At 45.6% G+C, this 22,523-nt stretch overlaps 2 protein-coding genes across 2 annotated transcripts; one reads left to right on the top strand and one right to left on the bottom strand.

Annotated features, from left to right (window-relative positions):
* Window positions 1-1,363: 1,363 nt before the first annotated feature.
* mpi (mannose phosphate isomerase) lies at window positions 1,364-6,823 on the bottom strand. The gene is made up of 8 exons (XM_086109492.1): window positions 6,686-6,823; window positions 5,282-5,409; window positions 4,344-4,544; window positions 3,562-3,703; window positions 3,288-3,467; window positions 2,544-2,717; window positions 2,167-2,375; window positions 1,364-1,793 (listed from the first exon to the last, which is right to left on the bottom strand). Exons 1-8 carry the CDS (start codon window positions 6,699-6,701, stop codon window positions 1,575-1,577), a joined length of 1,269 nt encoding a protein of 422 aa, XP_085965618.1. The 5' UTR covers window positions 6,702-6,823; the 3' UTR covers window positions 1,364-1,574.
* Window positions 6,824-7,964: 1,141 nt separating this feature from the next.
* Window positions 7,965-16,653, top strand: scamp2 (secretory carrier membrane protein 2). Its single transcript, XM_086109477.1, has 9 exons — window positions 7,965-8,119; window positions 10,737-10,808; window positions 10,952-11,035; window positions 11,910-12,021; window positions 12,740-12,868; window positions 13,127-13,286; window positions 13,537-13,638; window positions 14,247-14,364; window positions 14,998-16,653. Exons 1-9 carry the CDS (start codon window positions 8,063-8,065, stop codon window positions 15,145-15,147), a joined length of 984 nt encoding a protein of 327 aa, XP_085965603.1. The 5' UTR covers window positions 7,965-8,062; the 3' UTR covers window positions 15,148-16,653.
* The last annotated feature ends 5,870 nt before the right edge of the window (window positions 16,654-22,523 follow it).

Genomic DNA, 22,523 nt, shown 5'->3' with positions numbered 1-22,523 from the left:
AACATGTTTTTGCACGATTGGAATATTTTGAGCATGTTCCGCAGTTTGCAATCTTTTCACGCTGTTGTTTAAATATCAGTCCGCATTTTGCACTCGCAGGCTTGCACCATTTTCTGCGCCGGTGGTCATTTTCACCTTTGACGCTGGTGTGAAAAATGTGCGCCTTTCATCTGTAGCTTCTTGTTTTAGGCAAATGCACATAATTGTCAACATCATAATTACGACTCGTGTAATGCCAACATCTTAGGGCATAATTTGGCCACCATTGTGAATGATTGTTTTTGTGGTTCAACCTCTTTCAGCGTTATGTCGCATTCGTTACGTTTCCCATTTTGGCATCACTTTAAGTCTTACATTGCACTCGAAAGCCACGTGTGCGTTCCGCACCAATGTCAACGTTGCCGCATTTCTCCCAACGGAAGTAACGCCGACCCAATCAGTACTGTTGCGATCCTGTTCCGGCATTGCGCCTTGGTCTGTAGGGTACAGTAGTTTACACTCAGGAGGACGCCCCCACCCCCCCCCCCCCCCCATGTGTCCCTTCACCGTGAACATGAAGCAAACATCCACCAAGAATCAAAAGTTTCCACATCCAAAGATACGAATCAACCCTGTTTGACGTGAAGTGAAAAGGTCGAGGTCCCCAAGTCACCCAAATGTGCTTTTCACCATATTCTGGGGGACGCCCGGTGAGAATAACGCCTCCTTCATCAAGCATCTTCTCACTTTCGGCAGCTACCCGCTGATCTCCCTCAACCCAGAGTCCGACTCAAAGTAGATTCCAATACTGTATTTCCTACGTCCCACCTCCCCAGATTTAAATCGCTTAAACCAAGGGTGTCCAAGGGATGCCAGGGGCCATTTTTGGACTTGCCAAAACGCCTTCCTCAAGTAATTCGTCGTGTTTATACGATGAGTGGAAATAATGAGGCGAGCTGCATTTGAAACGAGAGGCGGCAATGCTTTGGCGCAGAAAGAACCGGTGAGCCGAGGAAAGTCTGGGCAGCGAAGATGATTCATTTGCGCGTATTCCAACCTGTACTTTTGGTCAGCTCATCAGAGAGTCGCAGTGAGCGCGGACACGACCTACCCTTGATGACAGCGGAAGACATTTTCTTTTGAACACGTTATACAGTAGAGAATGATTTTGGGGTGGTGTTGATGTTTCGGGTGCAATGATAAGTGACAGCAATAGAAGGGCAACGGTGCGGTGCTTGGTAACTCAGGCCAGATGCGCGATTTCGGCATCACCAGCCCTCGCATGCATTTTTTTTTTTTTAAAGAGCATTGCAGGCCGAGTCAAATGAGATTTTTAGTAGATCTGCTGAAAAATAGGCAGCAGGCTACAAAAAGCCCCCCCCCCCCCCCCCAGACTGTAGTTTGGACACCCCTGGCGTAAGCGTTAGCGTTAAGGTTGAAGTGATCGAACCATTGTGCAAGTGGTTCTTTTCCATGTGTTTCTTTCTTCTAAGCACCCGACAAAAGATTTGCATTAAGGACGCTACCGTCCGAGTCTCAAAATTACAACAATCGTCATCTCCCACGCACCCACGCCTACGTACGCACGAGTCCCACTACAGGAGGCAGCAGGCCCGAAACATGGTCACACCCGACGGGGAGGTGACGTGCATCAACACGCTCTCGTTGGCCGACACAAACAAAACCGTGCCCCGCCTCAGGCTGATGTCTGACAGCGCGGCGGCCGAGGTGGCGCTGGCGTCGCCTTCGACGACCAGCAGGATGCTGGCGCTGTCGACGGGCGCCAGCGTGTACTGCTTCATGGAAACTGGCACCTGGAGAAAGGGACAAACGTGTTGTGTGAGGCAGTGCTTCTTCAACTTTTACATCATGTACTACTACCCCCCCCCCCCCCCCCAAAAATACAAAAAATTGAATTGTAGTAGCATGACGTACCACAAGAGGGCGCCCACTGCACTAAGATTCACTCGTTAGTCAAATAGCATAGTTGCCCACAACATATTTACTAAGCGTTTTTGGATATTGATTTTTTTTCCCCCTAAAAGTATGTTTTAAAAATGGCTACTCTGCCTCTCCTTCATTTGCTGTTGAATAAATAAATACAATTCCGATTCAGAGTGCCGACGACAAGGCACGGCACGTAGATTGCCGTTTCTTGTCAGAATGTTATTCTGAAAATTCTCTCACATGTATCCTCATGACGGTGAAGTCCGGCACAGGGGGGTCGTAGACGGTGACGCAAGGATCCGAGGCGTCCTGAACTGGCGGGAAAATCTTGGCGGCGGAAGGGCTCGGGCTGTAGTTGAGCATCTCGCAAAGCGTGTTGACGTCGATGTATTTTGGGGTCAGGCCGGCTCTTACCGTGTTGTCGGAGCACGCCATGCACTCGATACAATCTGACAGCAAAAAAAAAAAAAAAAAAAATTGACTAAAACCTCGTCAAGCCGAAGACTAATTCAAACTTGTGAAAAAGCCAAAGTACTTCAGTCAGCTCGTTGCTTAACTTGGACACTTTGAAATGATAACTTTGCATGGAAATGTCACCAGAAAGTTGGACGACTGACCTCCGTGCAGGTAAGCGTGAGGTTCATTCGCTCCAAGGAACATGGCCTGGTTGGGATCCAAGAGCACGTGGTTGAGGAAGTAGATGGAGAAACAGCCGATGTCGCCGGGGTACTGCGAATGGAGGCGGAGCAGCAGCTCGCCGTTACTGCTCGCTGTATCCTTGCCTGCCGCGCCTACAAAAACCCATCAACTCATTCAATAATCATGCTCACGAGAAATTTGGTCAAATGAGTTCTCCTTGTCAATTTCCTTTCGAAAATGGTTATTCCACTGGGTTTGGGAAACTTTATATTGTGGTGATCAAATTCCAGACCCACCAAAAACAGGTGACCCACCTGCCTTCAACACATTCAAAATGCACTTTCTTGATGAGATTGTAAATGCATATGAGCAAACAAAATTGTAAACATAATGTAAAGGATGCAAAGGAAATACATAATAATGGAAGAACTAAAATTTTTTTTTAAAAAACTGAAAAATTTGCTGTTCGCAGGGTCGCAAGGGGTGAGCCAATAACATTGCGGGGAATTTTGCAGGGTTTTATTTTGATTTTTTTAATCCACAAATAAAATATTTGGGTTGATTTTCAAATTTTAAAAAACTCAATTATATAAAAAAAAATTGTACAGTATCTTTACTTTTAAAATTGCTGTAAAAAAAATTGCGTTTGAATAAGAACCTAAGCGCAAATGAAATGAGCCAAAACGTGGACATTTGCGATCCCGGCGACGCGGTCCGCTCACCTTCTTCAGTGACTCTCTTGACCAGCATGTTGAGTTGATCCACAAACACTTTCTTCTCACAGTTCATCATCCTGGTGAAGCACTTCTTCAGTGCCCGCCTGGCACGGCCCGCGTCGCCCGCACTGCCCCGCAGCTCCTGAGCCGCTTCGTTGCCCACCAGAGCGCGGAACTCCGGTACGGCTAATCGGGTGAGCCGACGAGTTGTGTTTAGTTTGGGCCTTTCGGCAATGAACCCCGCCTGTTAGAAACCCTTCTCACATCCTGTCAGACTCACATTGGAGGAATCCGAGGATCTCCTCCGCTGGCCTGAAGCCGCAGAGGCCCTGGAAGTGTGTGAGCGCGATGGCCATCTCTGGCTTGTGGTTGTCGTCCGGGTAGTGCTCCGGAAACTGAGCGTGGAGACGAGCGGCTAACTCCTAAATAAATCCGAAGAAAATAGTCAGTCGGCGGACCCCCTTCGAAGCCAGGAACTCCCGAGGATCGTTGCGGGTGGCTGGCGCTTAGCCAACCCACCGATTTTAGGCAGGTTGTATCCTAGTGCCGTAATGTGCTAAGTTAAATATGTGACGCTCACTTCTTCGGCCCTTCTTCTGTTCTATGTTGCCGCGGTGTGCCACGGTTTCCTGTCTTATGTGTTGCGTTGTATTATTTTCTCATTTTATGCTGTTCTTTTGATGGCGGCAAGGGCACCCGCGGCGGCTCCTCTCTCTGCTCTGGTTGAGAGGAATGAAATTTCATCTGTGCTGTATGTTGCACATTTGACAATAAAGTTGACTTGAGCTTGAACTTAAAATACGCGTTGGAGAGCGGCAATTGCTTTCAACGCTACTGGGTTGAGGCAGCACGGTGTCGGTGGGCGATGAGCACTCCTGCCTGACAGCTCAGTTCAAATCTCATGTCCGGTCTTCCTCGCGTGGAGTTTGCATTTTGTCTTTGCGCTTCTGTGGGTTTTCTCTAAACAATGCACGCTAACCCTGTCTCGGAAGACGGAACGCTCCCGTGTGGACTTCCTCGCCGCTGTGTAAATGCCAGCTTGTGCGCGTGTGTACGTCTTACCCTGTTGGGGTGAGCCTGTATGGACAAGGCGGTGTTGACGGAGAGGACTTTGAAGAGGAAGGGCAGCTGGCCCTGAAAGGTGTCCTTGACCTTGGAGCCCAAGCACGCTGGGAAGTGGGCGATCCACTGACCCAGGGTGGTCTGCGCGATCCGATTGTCTTTGATCTGGGCGTCGCCCTTCGGGTGGGCGCCCATCCACAGCTGGAGGAGGCAGAAATGAGCATCGCGCTCAGGTTACGCTGACTCGGGCACTTTGGAAGCGCCTTGTTTGAGGTTTGTGCAGGCAGAAGTCAGAAAGGTGTTTCACTTTCCATTACAAATGTGTACACATAACTTAGAAAATATATACAGTACTGGACTGTATATATTTTTCTATGGCTTTTGACCATTTTTCACTGTCTCCCCTCCAAAATATTTTTTCCCGTAACTACATATACTGTATGCAGTTATACACCACCGCAGAAGGCTACCGGTGATGGAAAGAGTAAAGGCATGTGACGTGGCTGAACCCGACTAATGGACCACTGAAGGGAGAAAAAAAATGGATGGAGCGATTCGCCGCACATCTAACAACGCACTGCGACAGTAAACTGTGACTCCTTTGTCAAAAAAGGTATTTTCCTGCTTCTATGTTTAGCTTCTGTCTCACATTAAAAGATACTTTGGAGTTCATCGTTTCGATGCACGCTGATCTTAAGTTCAAGTGTGGCATCATGGCCCTCTGAAACCGACCGCAATTCAGCGTATCGTCACGCAACTGTCGCCCATAAAGTGTGAAAATATCAATGCCTTGGTAAACGGAATTGATGACCTTCGTCACAATCCGCGCAGGGCTGCCGGGGTGCTAAATAAAGAGCGGCAGTCAACACGGTGTAAGTCACGGCCATGTTGTTTTGGCTGCTTGTGGGTGGCGACGGACAACATTATGTTCCACGTACCTCGGCGTAAGGTTTGCCATCCTGGATGACGGCTAACGCATCCCCGCCGAGCACCAGTTTGGCCACTTCGCTATCCAGGCCCACCTTTCCCCACGCATAGTTCTGCACTGCACATGTCAGTGGAAACACTAAAACAGAGGCAAGGGGGGGGAAGCAAATGTTGTTTGGAACACAACTTGATTCAAAGATATGCTGTAAATGCAAATTCAGGATTTCGGGGCCACAACAATCCAGCAAAACTGCCAGAATTTTTTAAAAAATGGCCGCTTTGTGGTGTGATACACTGAAAAAAAAGTTCAAATTGTACATTCGGTTGCACGTGATTAAGTGGTGAACTGATATAATGTTCTACTCTTTTCCTCAGAAATATTCAAATGATACGTGTTAATTCAGCACGTTTTAATAATGTGCAACCGATCTACATGTCTGAATTAAGTCCAAATGATTTCCCCCCCCCCCCCCCCCCCCCCCCCCCCAGCATCGAAAACGGTGTATACATTTGCTTCTCAGACGAGCCAACCAACATGTTTTGTTTTTCATTTTCTGGATGAAATTTGAATTCGATTGCCATTTAAACGTCTGTGAAATAACTAAATGTGGTATTTTTTGGGGGGGGGGGGGCAAACCTTTCGTCATTCCGCTGTTGCATTGTTTTCACGTAACGCATTGTGAGCCGCTAACACCACCGTCATACTGTCGCAATAGTGTGACTTCCCCAACAATGGCCTCTCGGAGCGCCATATCAGCCAGAAGAATGAAAAATGGTGGCGAAAAAACAAAGTCGCACTCAGTTCCCGCCATAGCCTACTTATTGTTTGTCATATGATAGTCACTCTTAATTGTGTTGCTGTGATGATGACTTTTCCTACTGCATTGGTGATCGATTTTGGGCGTTCTGACTTACGTACATATTCACGGACGCGACTGCGTCGTAAAGCGAGTTACCTATCTAAATATTAGCACGCTAGCATCGAGAGTCGATTTGGCTGCAATGTTGTCGGAAGTAAATTTTTGATTAAAAAATGGCACTTATGATGTGCGGGAAGGCATTGGTGCGACGGAGATGCGCTTGTTGACAAGGGAAAAATACGCAACTAAGCAGATTTGAGCACAATGCGGCGTTCTCCTCAAACGGAACACACACGCGAAGGTATCACGGTGACTGCGTTCGTTGACCTCTCTGGTGTATGTGGAACGCAAACAAAAAAAGTATCTGGTTTCGACATGATGATGGAACAGAGAGGCTAGTTAGCAAACAAACTACCCGGTCAAGCTACATTAGGTTCTGTTAAAAAAAAACGAGCACTTTTTGCTCGATACGATCCAGTTAGCTTGAGAGATTTAAAAAACATCGTGCGGGAGTGGAATGGTTGAACCGAGTTGCGGAGGGGATGTGGAGCTTACCTCTTACTTCCTCCATGACCGCGACTCCGCGAGTTGTTACTCGGCCTGTGACGTCACGCACTTTTCCAAAGCCTTTCGGTGTCGAAGCTTCCGATGGTTCACGTCGCGCTGAACGTACCGATTCCGAATATTTTACCGTACCGAGCACATTAGCCAAATTTGTTCTCGACTAAGAGAATTGTTAGAGTAACACGAGGAAGTAAAATGTTGTGCTCGAAATAATTACTTGATTAAGAGTCAGCACACTAAAAATGATACCTGTTGAATTTAGTCAATGTTATAATGTCAAGTCGCTGCACAAAACAAAATAAAAACTGGACCTAGATATATTTTAAATGGACATATAGTCTACTTGAAAATGTGTTTTGTGCAGCTACTTGACATAAATTAATGCAAATTCGGCCATAAACAAGTCCAAACTGGAGCTCGAGGAGGCTGCAATATGGCAATTTTCAGGAAGGTTTGAACATGTTTACTTTTGCTGTACATATTTCTGAATGTAATGAAATGTTTCAAAAGCTATCACAAATTTTCTTGAATTACACATGAGTTACATATGTATTTCTGTCCACACCCTTCATTTGCGTGTGTTTGTGATTTTCATTGTCTTCCCTTGTCATGAATTTTCATCCATTTTGCTTTATTATAATAACCCAGTCCTCGTGCGTGTTAATAATCTCTTTTAAATATGTTATTTGCATCAGACTGGCATGACAAGCTTGTTCTCCTCCTTTTGTCGTACAGTAATGTACATGCTATTAAGTCATAAGAAAAATCATCATCCATCTTTCCAGCTACAGTACGTTCTATACCGATTATCCCCATCAGGGTAACGGGTCAGATGGACCCAATCCCAGCTTGATTTTGATATTTTTGTCTACTGTGTGGTGAATTGACTCAATTTTATTCTGTCAAGTGGTTGCACGAAATAAAATCATGCTGCTCCAGATACATTTTGCAGATGATTTTATTTCGTGTCACCACTTGACGAAGTGAAGTTGAGTAAGGTCATCATTTATTTTCAGTGTATTTGACGTTCATCCTGTGATTAAAAACATAATAAATTAAGTTTCTCAAAACGCTTTAACTGAATATTTACGTACACCTACTCGACTAATTATTTGGGGATCTACTTTCTTGTTTGACTTGATTCATATTCACATTCTAAAGTGCCCCTGAGTACAATTTTACTGTATTCGTGTTCGCGCCCTCCGTATTTGTATATATGATGTGACGTCACCACCCAGCTGCGAGAGAGCGCATGCGCGCTAATTTCGACTCGAGGAAGTGTGTTACAGAGGCAACTTCGGTGGCGGTGACGGCTTCGTTGTTTCTTCCCCCTCACAGAGTCTTGAGTCATCGAGAGTCTTGAAGGAAATGTCGGCGTTTGATGACAACCCCTTCGCCGAGTCGGCTGGCGTCAACCCTTTTAATGTAAGCGCTTTAATTTGAGCTCAAACGGTGCTCAACGGACGAGCTCGTCGTCTGCGAGTTCATTTTGTAGCCACTAGCCAGCACGTCAGGAAACTTGTTGGGTGGATCTTGGTGGGAGGGTCGGAGCATGATCTCTCTTTTCCCATTGGGCGAATCTTCAGAATTGACAGGCCGTGAACCAATCAGCGCGCTTTAATTGGAAAGCGGGGTGGGATATCACTTGGCTCAAATGTAGGAAGTTAACGTGTAACCAACAAGGAATGTGTCTAAACTTTTTAACTGCGTTATAGTAGTTACCGCTTCGAATTGAAAAGCTTTTCTGGCAATTTGTCTTCGTCTTAAACGACTTCGGGTTGTTTTCGTTGGGAAATCAGGCCACAGGTGGCCACCTCAGGAGTGCTCATTTAATATTGACCACAGTCCTGTTCCTGGAGGAGATGAGCCAATTAAGCCATAAACTTATTAACTTTTCCGCTTGAGCCACACAACAACAGCAAGGACCTTACTCAGAGAATTTTACTGTTCAGGCGTGAACAGAGTCTAGCATTATGGCGGTCACATGATGTCCTTATGTCAGTGCATCAGGTATGGGGACAGCAAAAGTGTTGGATGAAAAGACACGTTTTGATGGATCAGTGTTTTTTATTTTACATTAGGGGGAAAAAAATCTCACGGCACATTAAATGTCACAATAAGAGTAACCACAGTCATTAGAGAAGGAGGAAGAGCGTTTTAATGATTCTGCCTGTCAATTTCTGTCACTGGCATAGATAGATAAAACATTTTCGGGGGCGGGGGGCAATTAAGTGAAATTGAGTAATTTCCTGCAGCACACCTACTGATCAATTACAGCTCACTGTTTGGGAATCATCGATTCACGTGAACCACAATCTTGCATGACAATTTAGCCACACTGCAATGTGTCACACGCGTGAACAAACGGCAAGAGTGCGGTTCGCGACTGTTTGATTGCTAGGTGGGGGAGATGAAGCTAAATAAATAAGATGTCAGCAGCTGGTACATAGCGCGCGCCCTCCCCCTGGCCCCCACTCGCACAGACTGGGCTCTCATTCATTTGAATAAATAGATTTTAGCTTTAATCCACACAAACATATTGACCCATACAAGTCAACATTTATGGAGGAAAAAAGTGTACCTCCTTTGCCGCTGATGTGTTGTGCGGTGTCTTATCTCACTTCCTGTTTCGCAGAGGTTATGTTTTGAGTTTTCTTGAGTCTTCCTCCCCAAGTCTTTGCAGCGTCATCAAAAGACACAATCTGAGCTCTATCTGTCTGAGGGTTGTTTTTCCATTCACTAATAAATTTGTCATGATAAATAGCCTTTGTTCATCCTTTCAGAGCTAGGAAATCATGTAAAACAGTTTCAGAGTCAAACTGTTTATTGACTGTGCAGACAATGTTCAAAGTAACATTGTAACATTTCTTTAAAGGAGAAGGCAATTTTCTTTCCACTACTATGTTCTGCGCGCCTCCACTAGTCCAAACCCAGCATTTAGATTAATATTGCGTTCGTGGAATGTGAGCCGAGCAGCAAAATCCACCCAGTTTTAGCCAGCTCGGGTGTCGGCCATTTTGCCACTCTCTGTCACCTGGAAATGACATTACAGTTGCTCGGAGTTCACCTGTTTTCTGAAGCTGAGTGCCGATTAGTTGTTTCTCCAAGTTAGTTGTTTTCCATTAGTTCTCTTTTGGTCTCGCTTGTACGCAAAACAAGCCCTTCCATTTGCATGTAATCAAAATATCAAAGTCTGAGTTTACATGTGTATGTTACGCCCACATTTGCAATGATGGTCCTGTTCATTTCCTGACTCATCCTAGTTGCCTTTTTCTTAAAAGTGAACCCAAACCCCAATTTCCCATCCCTAATTGCTAACCCCTAAACAGAACCAGATCCTAATCCTCTTTCCAAGACGAATGATTCTCAGTGTGGCCTGTTTACCACTCCTGGGCTCCCTCTAGTGGTATGCAAAAGAATCGCCGCCTAAATCCATTTTAGTTAGATGTCACTTTTTAATTCAATCTATTATTCTGCGTTTCAAGACAGCTCTAACGTTTACTATGTTACAAACTGCACTTAGCTCTGACCAATCTCTGTCCCGTGAGTTTATTTCATCAAAGCGAAAGAGTGCAAGCAGACTGCAACCTCCTTGACAGGAAGGAGTCAATTGTTGAGTCTGGCTGGGAATGTTTACAGGTGCGTCCGGCGCTGATAAGTACGTTTCAAGTCCACTTCATGCTTTGATGAAATGACCAATCCGCCATGCTGGTTGTTTTCCTACTTTCGGACTAAAGTATCACGTTAGCTTGAAATTGTAGTACAACCACAAGTGACATGGCCACTTTTTCGGGGAGACTTTCTCCAACGCGGCCCCGGCAATTGTTATCCGAGTTGATCCCAAAGGTGGCTGACAGGCTTTGTCCACAGCAGGTGTATCCAAGCCTGCCTTTTTACACCCTGCTTTGTGCACTTAATCCATGGAGAAGGACCTCCTCACACTGTTGGAAGCATACAAATGGTTGCAATGGCTTGCTTGGGTAATTAATTTTCATCTTTTGTCAAGATAATGTGAGCGGCGCATGCCTTGATTTTGTTCCAGGACCCGGCCGTCACACAGGTGACAAACTCCAGCGTAGAGTCTGTTGACCAGTACAACCCTTTCCCTGCCACAGTAAGACCTTTTACGGCTTCATTCACTTCCATCTCCGCACCCTCCTGACATCTTTGTTTGTATCCTCTTGTCTCTTTTTGTTCATCTGTGGAAATGATTTTTTTTTCTTTTTCTTTTTCTTTTTTTTTTTCCCCCTCTGGGAGAACCTTGCTAGTCAGACCACTCCAGCCTCCAGCACCCCCTACCAACCTGCAGTACTGCAGCCGTCCTCAGAGCCCACACCGCAGGTGAGTCACACAATATGCGCAAGCACATATGAATTTTCATCAAGTACAGCGGAGTCATCTGCTCATCGCGGAGACCGGCAGTCGTCTCTGCTCCTTTGCGCTGCCTCCCCAAGTCGCATCGCGTTACCCGATCATGTGCAAAGTGGACCACACTGCGGCTCGGGTTACACAATATGATGAGAGTCATTGTTTTACAACTAAATGGTTAAAATATTAACAGAGTCTTTTTTTCTATTGGCCACAACGGCGTTCAAAATACAGCGTGTTAAATGAAGTTGAATTGAAGTGAGTTTAAAAGCAGCAGTCTATATTGAATGCAGCATATACCAAAAAAAAAAATGTAAGCTGCATAAAAATACAAAATTCAATAAAAATGTCTTCGAGGCAAAGAGAGAGAGAGATCATAAAACATCTTCATACTTCAGAAATATGTAAAAAGGGTCAACAAGACTTAAATGAAAAGGGTGCGCATGTCTTCACATGAAATAAATGCGTGATGGATTGTAAAAGAATTGAAAGGTGATTCAATCAAAACTCCTAACAGTGTAAAACCAACCACTTAATTCATCGCTTAAGTCACCTCAAGAAAGAATATTGATTTGATTTTAACCTGTCGCGGAGCCATTGAGCTTCACTGGTCGTTCGTTCTTGTATCCCGTATTGGCGCTAACTGCTAAGCAAATGTGGACTTGTGCCAAATGAGAGATTTGGCTGCCAAAAGATCAAAGATGCATGCAAAAAGTCAGGAGGTCTCACTCTTGCTTGGAATGCACCTTCAATCTGTGTAACGTTAGCTCGTGACTTTAAATGAGCTCAAAGGGAGAATTTCCCAAAAGCTTTTTCTTGTCTCCACCTCTTCCCTCCTCCTCCTCAGGCGACCGCCACTGCAGCGCAGGCCAACCTTCTGAGGCAGCAGGAGGAGCTGGAGAGGAAAGCTGCCGAGCTGGACCGCAGAGAGCAGGAGCTCCAGAGCCGAAACTCCACAGGTTAATCGCGGCACGGCGAACACGGATCTCCAAAAGAAAACGTTTGACTTGGGTGTTTTAGTTGTTCCGGGACCAATCTCAGAACTTGCTTTACTCGTATGTCGAATCCATTTTCTCCATTGAAATGAACTGAAAAGCCTTTAATCGGGGGGAAAAAAAGGATCAATGGGAGTTGTATTCAAAAATAATCCATCATCAAAGAATGAAATTGGATTTGAAAAGTGTGTTTACAGCACATGCTGTAGTATTTACCTGTTAGCATCGTGAGCCTTTAAGGGGCGTGGCTTAGAGAGATATATTTCTTCACTCAGCAGTGGCGGCTCTGAAGCTTGCTTGTAACTCAAAAACAAAATCAGCCATGTAACTGGAAAAACTTGGAAGTTGGAGCACTCATAAGTCAAGGTCACACTGTCTGGTCATCAATGTTATCCTGTTTATAGAATCTTAGTAACATTGAATATTGTCTACTAAGCAAAAATATGCGGTGACCTGCGAAAATAAAATGGTATGTGTTGTCTTTTGCTCCCGCGTGGGGATGCACGCGGGAGCTCTGTCGCTAGCCAAACGCAGCAGCAACCACCGTGGCGTGTAAACGGTCGGGAGTGAGATTCCTGCGCAGTATTCAAGTTCATCTTGCCTTACGCGAAGATCATAATGTCGCATCTTGCGAGTTTGGCGTATAACGTGCTGCCTCTCTTGTTCCCCCTGATACCTCCAGGTAAAGAAAACAACTGGCCTCCGCTGCCCAAGAGCTTCCCGATCAAGCCGTGTTTCTATCAGGACTTTTCCGAGGAGATCCCCACTGAGTACCAGAGGGTGTGCAAGATGATGTACTACCTCTGGATGTGTGAGTGCACTTGAGAGAGAGAGAGAGAGAGAGATGGCGTGTGTACATGGTTCAAGCTTTCGTTTGGCCAACGTTTAACAGGCCGATTAATCGCCTAGTGGAAGCGATCATCGTCCATTTTTGGAAATTTTGTGTGCTCTTTTGAAAACGTTCCGAGTGTCCCCGTGTCAAGTTTTCATGCAAGTGCCACTCGGAAGCCCGTATGAGGGATGCCTTTGCTGTCACTGACCCCAGCTCGTCCCGCTCCTCCTCTTGCAGTCAACTGCGTGACGCTCTTCCTGAACATGCTGGCGTGTCTCGCCTACTTCACCACGTCGTCTACCTACGGGGTGGACTTTGGCCTCTCCATCCTCTGGCTCATCCTCTTTGCGCCCTGTTCCTTCCTCTGCTGGTACCGGCCCGTCTACAAAGCCTTCAAGTGAGCATATTGAGGATGTTTTTACCTTCTTAAATAAGAGCCATCCTTAAGTTTAGAAACTTCCTGGGGGTTTTTTTGTGTTAATTCCCTGACTTTGAACATTCCCGGATTTTCGCAGCCCTCCGCGAATGTGGTGTCCTTTTATTATTGCTTTTAGTTGAAAAAACTTTTTTTTTCTCTCTCTCTCTTTTAATACGTTCAAAATCACTTTCAACTTTTGTGTCAAATTTTGTTTTCTGGCATCCTGAAGGACCGACAGCTCCTTCAGCTTTTTCTTCTTCTTCTTCGTCTTCTTCTGCCAAGTGGTCATCTTCATCATCCAGGCAGTGGGCATCCCCCGGTGGGGCAACAGGTGGGTTGGCGTTACATTTCACATTATTTATTCATTTCACTTTGAAACAATATCTGATTAAAATTTCAAAACCAGAACAATATATCAAGAACAGCAACAACAACAAAAAACAAGCTTGCATCAAAATTTCCCGATGCTATTCTAAGAAGACTCTTTTTAAGTGGAGGAAAAACATTTAGTGGGAAACTGAAGTTATCGCATTGGAACTGGAGTGAAATGTTAACGCACACAAGACTACCCCCCCCCCTCCACATACACACAAAAGAGCCCCAAAATTCATTGGTATGATGTAGTTGGTGTTCTGCAGGACAACAAATCTTCTCCAGCCCTCACCGCTTCTTCTCGTAACACCCCCGCCTTTCATTTTTCTTTTTCTGACCTCTAACAAGATGACAATTGGAACCCCCCTGCCAAAAACGTTTATTGTATTTTTGGTTTTCCCTCCATCAAGCAATTACTTTCTGTTGCTCTTTTTGTGTTGTTCCACTTTGGAGGTTTCACTGGTCAAACTTTTTATTATATTTTTGTTAACCAACTGTTCTTTACGTGTTTGAAGCAAAACCGACGTGTTTGTCTATAACGTAATCGATGTGTTTGTCGGCGCGCAGCGGTTGGATCGCCGCCTTCTCCGTCATCAAGTTCTCCAAAGCGGTGTGCGCCATCATGTTCATTGTGGCCATCCTCTTCACCATCTGCGCCGTCATGTCCATCATTCTCCTCAAGATGGTAAGAAGCCTCAGTGCACCCTATTTTTTTGTTGTTGCAACACATGGATCTGGATTTTTTTTTTTTTTTTTTAGATCGTGCTTTTTTTTTTTTTTTCTAATTTGATGCTTCTATGCCATACTTTCTCGTTTGCACCCCCTAGAGGATGTGATTACTCTTGTATGGTAACCCATTGTTGAGTCCGCACAGCATCCAAATAGCAATTGTATATCTTTTTTCTTATTTAACTTGGATTGTTTATTAGTTTTCTATTTAATTTTTAAAAATCACTACTTCGTATTTTATGTTATTACTTGAAGGCCGGAGCTTAAGACGTCCAAACATCAAGCTTTCCGCACGACTGAAAATAGAGTACATTCATGAGGGGGAAAAAAAATGTCACGGTAACCCAAGAAAAGTGTCATCGAAAGTATAGACAGCGATGTGATGATCTTACTTCCAATTTATTTACAAATTGACTTCCTTGGTGGGAAATATGGGCCCGTTCAAGAAAAACATGAAGCTGATAGAACTCTCGGCAAGTCGGTCTTGAGTGACTCTGCATGGCAACAGGAAGACTTGACGGGTTCAACGTGCCTTCTGCCATCTGGTGGAAGACTCAAGACGAGCATATCGAATCTCTTCTTTGCGCAGGTCCACGGCATGTACCGCCGCACCGGGGCCAGCTTCCACAAGGCCCAGCAGGAGTTCTCGCAGGGAATCTTCACCAACAAAACCTTCCAAAGCGCCGCTGCCAGCGCGGCATCATCCGCCGCGCAGGGATCTTTCCAGGCTAACAACTAGCTAGCGATAGGCTAACCGTTCAGGTCAAGGTCTCCATCTTATCTGGTTGGGGTTGAAGCGGGCAGGTTTGTGTCCAAGCTTATAATGTGTGGACCTTGAGCAAGGTGAGGCTGCACTCATACTAACACCCACCATCGCGCTGCCAGATGACATCATCTGGAGGGGGGGCGGGAACCACAGCGGGTGCATTGTGGGTGGAGCGTGAGAGACGGCGACTGGTGTCTTCATTTCACTTCGTCTTGGCTTTGTATATTTTGTGTGCACTTTTTGGCAACGCTCGGCAGTGTAAATTGTGCTTGGCGTTTTTCTCAGCGTCCATTGTGACATTTTTTTTCTTCTTTGTGGGTCATTGTTTGGCAATTCAACATTTAGTTCTTGTTGAATCCTAGCAAACGTGCTTTCGATTGCTGCACGTGTACCTATCCAGGGAGAAAGTAAGATTCCGGAGCCAAACTATTCAAACAGCACGTTTCCTCAAGTAGTGTCTGTCCTCTTAGTTGCCTTGTGCATCATTCACAGGGGGGCTGCCTCACTCACTCACTCTCTAAATCAAATGTAAATATAAAAACTAATAACTGGAACCATGCCGGGGAAAGAAAGATAAATAAAATGTTGACTTTATTCTTGAAATTATGACTTTTCTCTATCAGAAATGATTATTTTTTGAGGGGGTACTTCTATCTTCATACAGTCCAATTTCTTTTGTTTTCAGACCTAACATGAAGTTTACAAAAATGTGCATATTGTCGCTGCTGCTGCTGAGCTTTGGGAGGGAGAAGGAAAGAGAATTAAAAAAAAAAACCTTTGTGTAGTTGTGATCGAGGACTTGTTGCTGTCCAATGACAGTCCATTTTTGCAATATTATAATTGGCACACTCGACAGATGTAGAGCTCATTTGAACCCCGTTGCTAACCAAAGCAGCAGCACCTACCAAAGCATGCAAAAAACTGTGGGGACGTTTTTTTTTTGTTTGTTTTTTAAGCGTCATGCAAAATAATTGACCAATAAAAATATTCCGGAAATGTTGCTGTAAAATATTTCATAACGTAGCCTATTTATTTCACCGCTATATTAAATAATTAAGGTGAGCGGCCTCTGGTCCATTTAGAAACGCTTGCTGTTATCCGAACCGGCTGCTAAGGAGACAAACATACCTCATGTATGTGGAGAACGTCATTCATAAGTTGCATGAAAAAACACTTTTGAATGAATCCAAATTTAAAACCTGCTCTCAGTCCAACAGGAAATGAAGATGTCATCTACACACAGATTTCAAAAAATGAAACGGTTGATTGTAGGATGTGGGATGTATCGCCGCTGTCATCGCCGGAGAATCACAATGATCTTTTTGCAGCAGATGAATTACTAGCATTGAGCATTTGATCCAGCAACCAGATGGTTATGTCTGCTTTTTTTTTTTTTGTCTCTTGTGTTTGCAGAAGTCAGTGCCTTTCGCTATGAATATATTTAATGTAGCAGCTAATAATAAAATGTTTGGCTTTCAATCCCTGTATTTATGAACTGTATTTCTTACCATATTCGACACTAATACATTCAAATGGAGCGAACAGGCCTGCTTCTTTTGAGTCAACAAGTACTCATGTCACACATTTCAAAGATTCACTTACAGCAATAATACGAAACTGCAGTTGTTATTGTCACTAATGCCCATTCTGTGCAGAGTACACTTAAAAGTGTCATCGTTTCTATTTTGTTGTTGTTTTTTTAAGAGTTCGTCCAACAGATGGCAGCATCCATTGATGTGACTGCCACTCTTGGCTATGAATGAAACTTGATTTCAAAACCAAAGAAATTGGCTGCGAGTTCAAGTTATTCAAACGACTCGTATGTGAATGTGTCCCAAGAGTGCTGGCAATTTTGCTGACTCATCTAACGGTGGTAGGCGCTTGGACGTACAATACTGGGCGAGTACACGATACGGACCGCGCGCTTCGTCGGTCTGGAAGATTGCCTTGTGGTTTCATGCTGCCTCCCACAGGTCAGTCTTAGGTACTACAGCAGACATTTGCTTTGGCCGAGAAGACCGCTGACGGATGTGTGCGGTGCGGTTGATCACTTCGCCGCACACGAAAAGAGCGGTTAGCAGCGGCAGACTTGATTGTTTTCTTGCGGCGTGGTGCGGCTCGCACTCTAAAAACTGCTTCATGTTAAAACCTGTTGTTTTGAGGCTTTGAAATCGGAAATACTGATCAGGTTCGACATTTCCAACTGTCATTTTAGACTAGTTAGTTACCAAGCAGATTGTCGAGGAAAAGTCGCCCCTTCTCTCTCCCCATCTCACTGTCCCACCCTCACTCAGTCCTTCCCTCTCCCTCTCTCCCTCCTTTTCACTCTTTTCTCCTATTCTGTTCCACTCTTTTCACTAGGTCTCTCTCTCCCTCCCTCTCTATTCCCCACATCGAATCTCCCCCTTCCCTCCCTTTTCTCACCCTCTGCCTTCCCTTCATTTTCTCTTTCCTTCTCCCACCCCACTCACTCCTTCCTTGTTCCTCGCTCCTCATCCTTCTCTCTCCCCCCGTATCTCTCTCTCTCTCTCTTTCCACCGCCCCCCTACCTCCTCCCTCACCCCTCATCGCTTACTCAGCATCCTCTCACACCCGCTCTCCACCACCTCCACCGCGTTCGCCATCACCCGCCCGCACACGGCCGGTTGTCATGGCGATGACGGAGTCATCCCCGAGGCGTGTTGCCATGGCGATGCCGGTGCGGGGTGCTCTCCCGGCGGTGGAGGAGGACGAGGGGCGATCGTCGTGCGTGCGGCCGCCCGCCTTCGAGGAGCTCCTCCGGTACCGCGCTGGTGGAGGAGGGAGACGGCGACGCGGGCCGCCGTTCAACCGGGCCGGTCACTACGCACTGGTCGTGATCGGCGACATCGGCACCGAGCAGCAACTCGACGCCGCCCGAGCGCACATCGAGGCCGGTGAGTGCGCAGCTCTGCTGCATGTCCCGCGTGAGAAGTGTTCAACTTGTGCCAATGTTTGGACGTCATAACCAACCAACTGTAAATATTGGCGCAGCATTACGCCATTGGGCCCACGCAGTCTCAAATGAGCCATTGGATTTATTGAGAACGCTCACCAAAATTAAACATACCCCCCACCCCCCGAACAATACAACAATTATAGTTGGTTCATTCTAGGATTGGTGGACCAATAGAGCGCAACATTTTTGAGTTTAGCCACCAATGCTCGAGTTTGTCATAGCACATTTTTTTTGGTGGTTTGGCACCTGAAAAGCATCTGGCATCAAAAAATATTGCTCAATAAATCCTTTCCAATAGGTACATTTGCATTGGAAGACTAATGACAGGAACTGTGTTGCAAAGCAATGTTAGTTTTTCCCCCCCCCCCAGAAGCGTAGGACAGGCCAGCTGTGGTAGCTAGCTCTGTTATGTTAACTGGTCGAGAGCAAAGTTATTGTCTTCTTTTATATATATATATATATATATATGGGCGGCCCGGTAGTCCAGTGGTTAGCGCGTCGGCTTCACAGTGCAGAGGTACCGGGTTCGATTCCAGCTCCGGCCTCCCTGTGTGGAGTTTGCATGTTCTCCCCGGGCCTGCGTGGGTTTTCTCCGGGTGCTCCGGTTTCCTCCCACATTCCAAAAACATGCATGGCAGGCTGATTGAACACTCTAAATTGTCCCTAGGTGTGAGTGTGAGCGTGGATGGTTGTTTGTCTCTGTGTGCCCTGCGATTGGCTGGCAACTGATTCAGGGTGTCCCCCGCCTACTGCCCAGAGACAGCTGGGATAGGCTCCAGCACCCCCCGCGACCCTAGTGAGGATCAAGCGGTTCGGAAAATGGATGGATGGATATATATATATATATATGAATATCATATGAACATTAGAGTTGTATTTGTATAAGTGACACACTACATTACATGCTAAAACTGTAACAAAAATTGAGGACTTACCTCAGGCTTATTTTAATCAGCTTTGCTGGTGTCATTTCTGCTGAGTCATGTAACTCCCTTTTTTTCCTCTTCCTCTAGATGGCTAAAATTGTTTGCCGCGTGTGTTGAGACTCAGAGCGACAACGTCAGAGCAGAATTAGGTTACTACTATTTGAAATATGTCTGTGATAAAAACAATAATAATTTAGAAAGAGAGTGGATGTTGGACAAATGACACTGCAAGCTAGGCAGCGGTTAGCGTCGTCGTCTTGCCGTGGCTACAGCCAACAGAAATCCTTTTGGTTCTCATGAAAGCGTTTGTTGCTAGCTCGCCGCTTGGCCTGATTCATTCTGCCATGCTACAGTACGTCCGTCATACACGGGCACAATATGGACCCAACTGAGTTGAAATGGAAAATTCGGACTCGTCGTTGGTTTTTAACGGCCAGTTCGATTCTTTCGAGTCAGTACGGATTCATGCACAGCCCTCGTAATTTCGTGTCATGGAAACGTGTTAAAGTGATCCATTTTGTGCGAGAGACTACCATCTTTGTATGATGGGGAGGATCAAGGTTAGCCGGTATCGTTTTGCGCGGTTACAGCGAGTCATGACAGGCGATCGCTGGGCGCATCTTGACGAGTTAGTGACCCGAATGGAGGAAGCTAGCGGATGGGGACGACATGTACTGTAGGCTCCACGTAGGGAAGGCCTGAGCCTTGATTCGAACCGCCAACCTCAGGAGCGTGTGACGTACTGTACGTGCTCACCACTCGTCTGCAGTACCTTCATATTCTTATTGCGAATGGTGTTCATTTTCTCCCTGCTCATGCGATCAGGCTATTGCAGAACTCGAGCCAAGAGTGAGCCAGCATTTGTCGGAACAGACTGTGCTCTCCGTGAGGAAAGATTTTAAGGTCATACCACAAAAAAAAGCTCCAGTGCGATTTATCTTGGTGGAGCGAAACAAAATCTCACTTCCTGTTCTTTCCCAGGGAATTCAAAAGTGTATTAAAATGAGGCGGTGAAAAGATTGGAACTTGCTGTTCATCATATTATGGATGCCTCAGGGATTGAAAGCTTCTTCCTGCCTCTTCCGTCACAGGAATCCGATCGTGGGATGTGGACCTCGTCCGATGCGACCTTGAGCAGCAGCTGCAGCTCTTCATAACGCGCCACTCTGCCCATTTTTCCTGCGATGTCAAAGGTCAGTGCAGAGTGGTGGTTTGTTTATAAGATGAGCACTTGACCCTGTTTTGGTGGTCCGTCCTCATCATTGCCCCCCCCCCCCCGTCCTTATTTATACAATAATCATCCTCTGCCGTCCTCATCTTTTTAAAGCGCTTCCACAGCAAAGAACACAGCCAGCTTTCTTAACTGGCTGGATTGATCGCGAGTGGAATGGGTGTCCGTAGGCACTTTGTGTTCTCTGACTGCACAATAGGTGGCAGTGTTGCTCTAAAAACACCGTTGAGATAAACTAGCCTGTTAAGAAAATACATCTCTCCGTATAATGCAGTGAATGTTTTGCAGATACGAAATCATGAAAATTTGGTTTGTAGTTTTTTATTTAATCAAAGGAGTATGGAGGATATTAAATTGTTATACCCTCACAAAAAAGAAAGAAGCAAAAGGCCATACGAAAAAAATTAGCAACATTTGTTTGCACCATAACAGCTAAACGCTGCTCCGCCATCTTGGCTTTAAACCCTGGGCGCCGCACATGGGCTGAGTCGACATCCGCTGCGTGAATAAGGACGGTGGAGCCTGCCTCTATTGACGAGCAAACACGCACGCGGACGATCAATAGCACTTCAATGGAGCGCGGTGGTCAGAAATAGATGAGAAAAGGGAATCGCGTTGCCCAAAGATTTCCACCATGGGAAAGTCGGCGTTGGGCCTACGCGCTGCGGCCAAGAACGGAGACGGGAAGGTTCATTAGCGTGCTTTCAACTTGTTCAAAGGCGCCATTGATCCAAGTCATTACGTTTGCTCAAGAAAGTTGACTGGGGGGGGGGGGGGTGACCTTCAGTCAACAAAATGTTCCAGGATCGTCCGTGCTCAGAGTTGCGCTCGTCGTCAGTGCAGGAATTTGTTTATGTGTTGTGTTTGGATGCATACAATGTACATTGCTTAACTTCTTCCAACATGTAGTCTGGTTTTCATGAGCAAATCAGTTTTTTTTGACCGATGAATGTAACCTCCCCCTCCCCGCACTTTTTTTTTTCTTTAAGAGCCATCCAAAAGAAAAAAAATGTAATGTTGGTAATTTGACTCCTCTGTTGTTAGCATAAAAGCTGCCAAAGTTCACCAAGCAGACAATCCGCCAAAAAGTTTTGCCTGTCAAAAGTTAACAAGGAGCTCTTTTGTCTTCAAGCGCATCTCCCAGAACTTCCTCAAATTTTTCCCTTATCGGGAGTGAAAGAGAAAAATGTGCTTTCATCCTCTCCTGTTTTGTTCTCCTCACTGATACGTTTCCCTCGTACGTCATTCAGACTTTATCACCGTGGGCTTAAAAGAGTATTTTTACTGCAAAAATCCGAACAATTGGCGGTTTTAGCCTCTTAGCTCACGTCGCATATCTTTGCTTTTGCTAATGCCGGTTTAGCACCATTCTTCTCCGCCTCTGACCTTTGAGATTTAATCGCTTTCGTAAGGTTCGACCGTACAAGCCGATTGGACGGACGCTCGACGGGGATGAAAGGCGTGACGTTTCAATGAGCAATTTGGCGTTGGCTTGTCATGTCTTCTCTGAGTGGACCCGCAAAAAAAGTTTCAAGAACAAGTGCCAGAAAAGCAAAATTTGGCTCCGAAGCCGACAATTTAGGATACCGAGTGTGACGTGGGCTCCCTCTAGTGGTAAGCGAAGAATCGATGAATCAAATGTTCAAACTGTGTCTCGTGTTAGCAGTGGCATCAATTTTTTTATTTGTTATTTTTAAACCCAGTGCAGTACATTTATTGGGTACAGTTCAGTTGTATTTAACTTAACTACAAACCATTGTATGTAATTATTTGAATGAGTTTTAAAGTCGGGCAGCGAGAGGGCTTGCCGAACGTTTATTCCAAAGAGATGGACCGGCAACGGAAAAGGCTTGTTGCTCATTATGATGGTAATTGGAAAGCAACGTGTGTTTTGAGGTGTCACGAGTTTGAGCGAGAGGGGAATTTTCCTCATTGCGATTGGCCGGCGGACGTTTGATGACTCATCCTGCTCGGAGTCGAAGCAGCGCCAGTCTTGAGCCTTCCGCTCTTGACACATTCCCCCTAATGGCATTGGCAGAATGCGGCATCACGCAAACAATTCTTGGACGCCGTGTAGCATAGTCGCCATTCCGCAAAGGTTCAAACAACCCATCTGGTAGGGTCGCTAATCATAACGGTTGAGCAAAACTCAGGGGTTTTTTTCGGGGGTCTCCTCATGAAAATTGATGATTTCAGAGGTACGAGGATTCCGCCG

Source organism: Hippocampus guttulatus, chromosome 4, assembly GCF_054856545.1.
Source record: "Hippocampus guttulatus isolate MCC_2025c chromosome 4, RoL_Hgut_1.0, whole genome shotgun sequence".
NCBI classification, from domain to species: Eukaryota; Metazoa; Chordata; class Actinopteri; order Syngnathiformes; family Syngnathidae; genus Hippocampus; species Hippocampus guttulatus.
This window is presented reverse-complemented; position numbering and strand designations above follow the sequence as displayed.

What these genes read in the sequence shown, in the direction of transcription:
- mpi (XM_086109492.1), bottom strand. An exon ending in ATGGCAAACCTTACGCCGAG is followed by an intron (nt 4,545 to 5,281) that starts GTACGTGGAACA and finishes TGCCTCCTCCAG; the next exon opens with CTGTGGATGGGCGCCCACCC. An exon ending in TCACCGTCATGAGGATACAT is followed by an intron (nt 1,794 to 2,166) that starts GTGAGAGAATTT and finishes CCCTTTCTCCAG; the next exon opens with GTGCCAGTTTCCATGAAGCA.
- scamp2 (XM_086109477.1), top strand. Translation starts at nt 8,063, where the DNA reads ATGTCGGCGTTTGATGACAACCCCTTCGCCGAGTCGGCTGGCGTCAAC. An exon ending in ACAACCCTTTCCCTGCCACA is followed by an intron (nt 10,809 to 10,951) that starts GTAAGACCTTTT and finishes CCCCTCTGGGAG; the next exon opens with AACCTTGCTAGTCAGACCAC. An exon ending in GATGTACTACCTCTGGATGT is followed by an intron (nt 12,869 to 13,126) that starts GTGAGTGCACTT and finishes CTCCTCTTGCAG; the next exon opens with TCAACTGCGTGACGCTCTTC.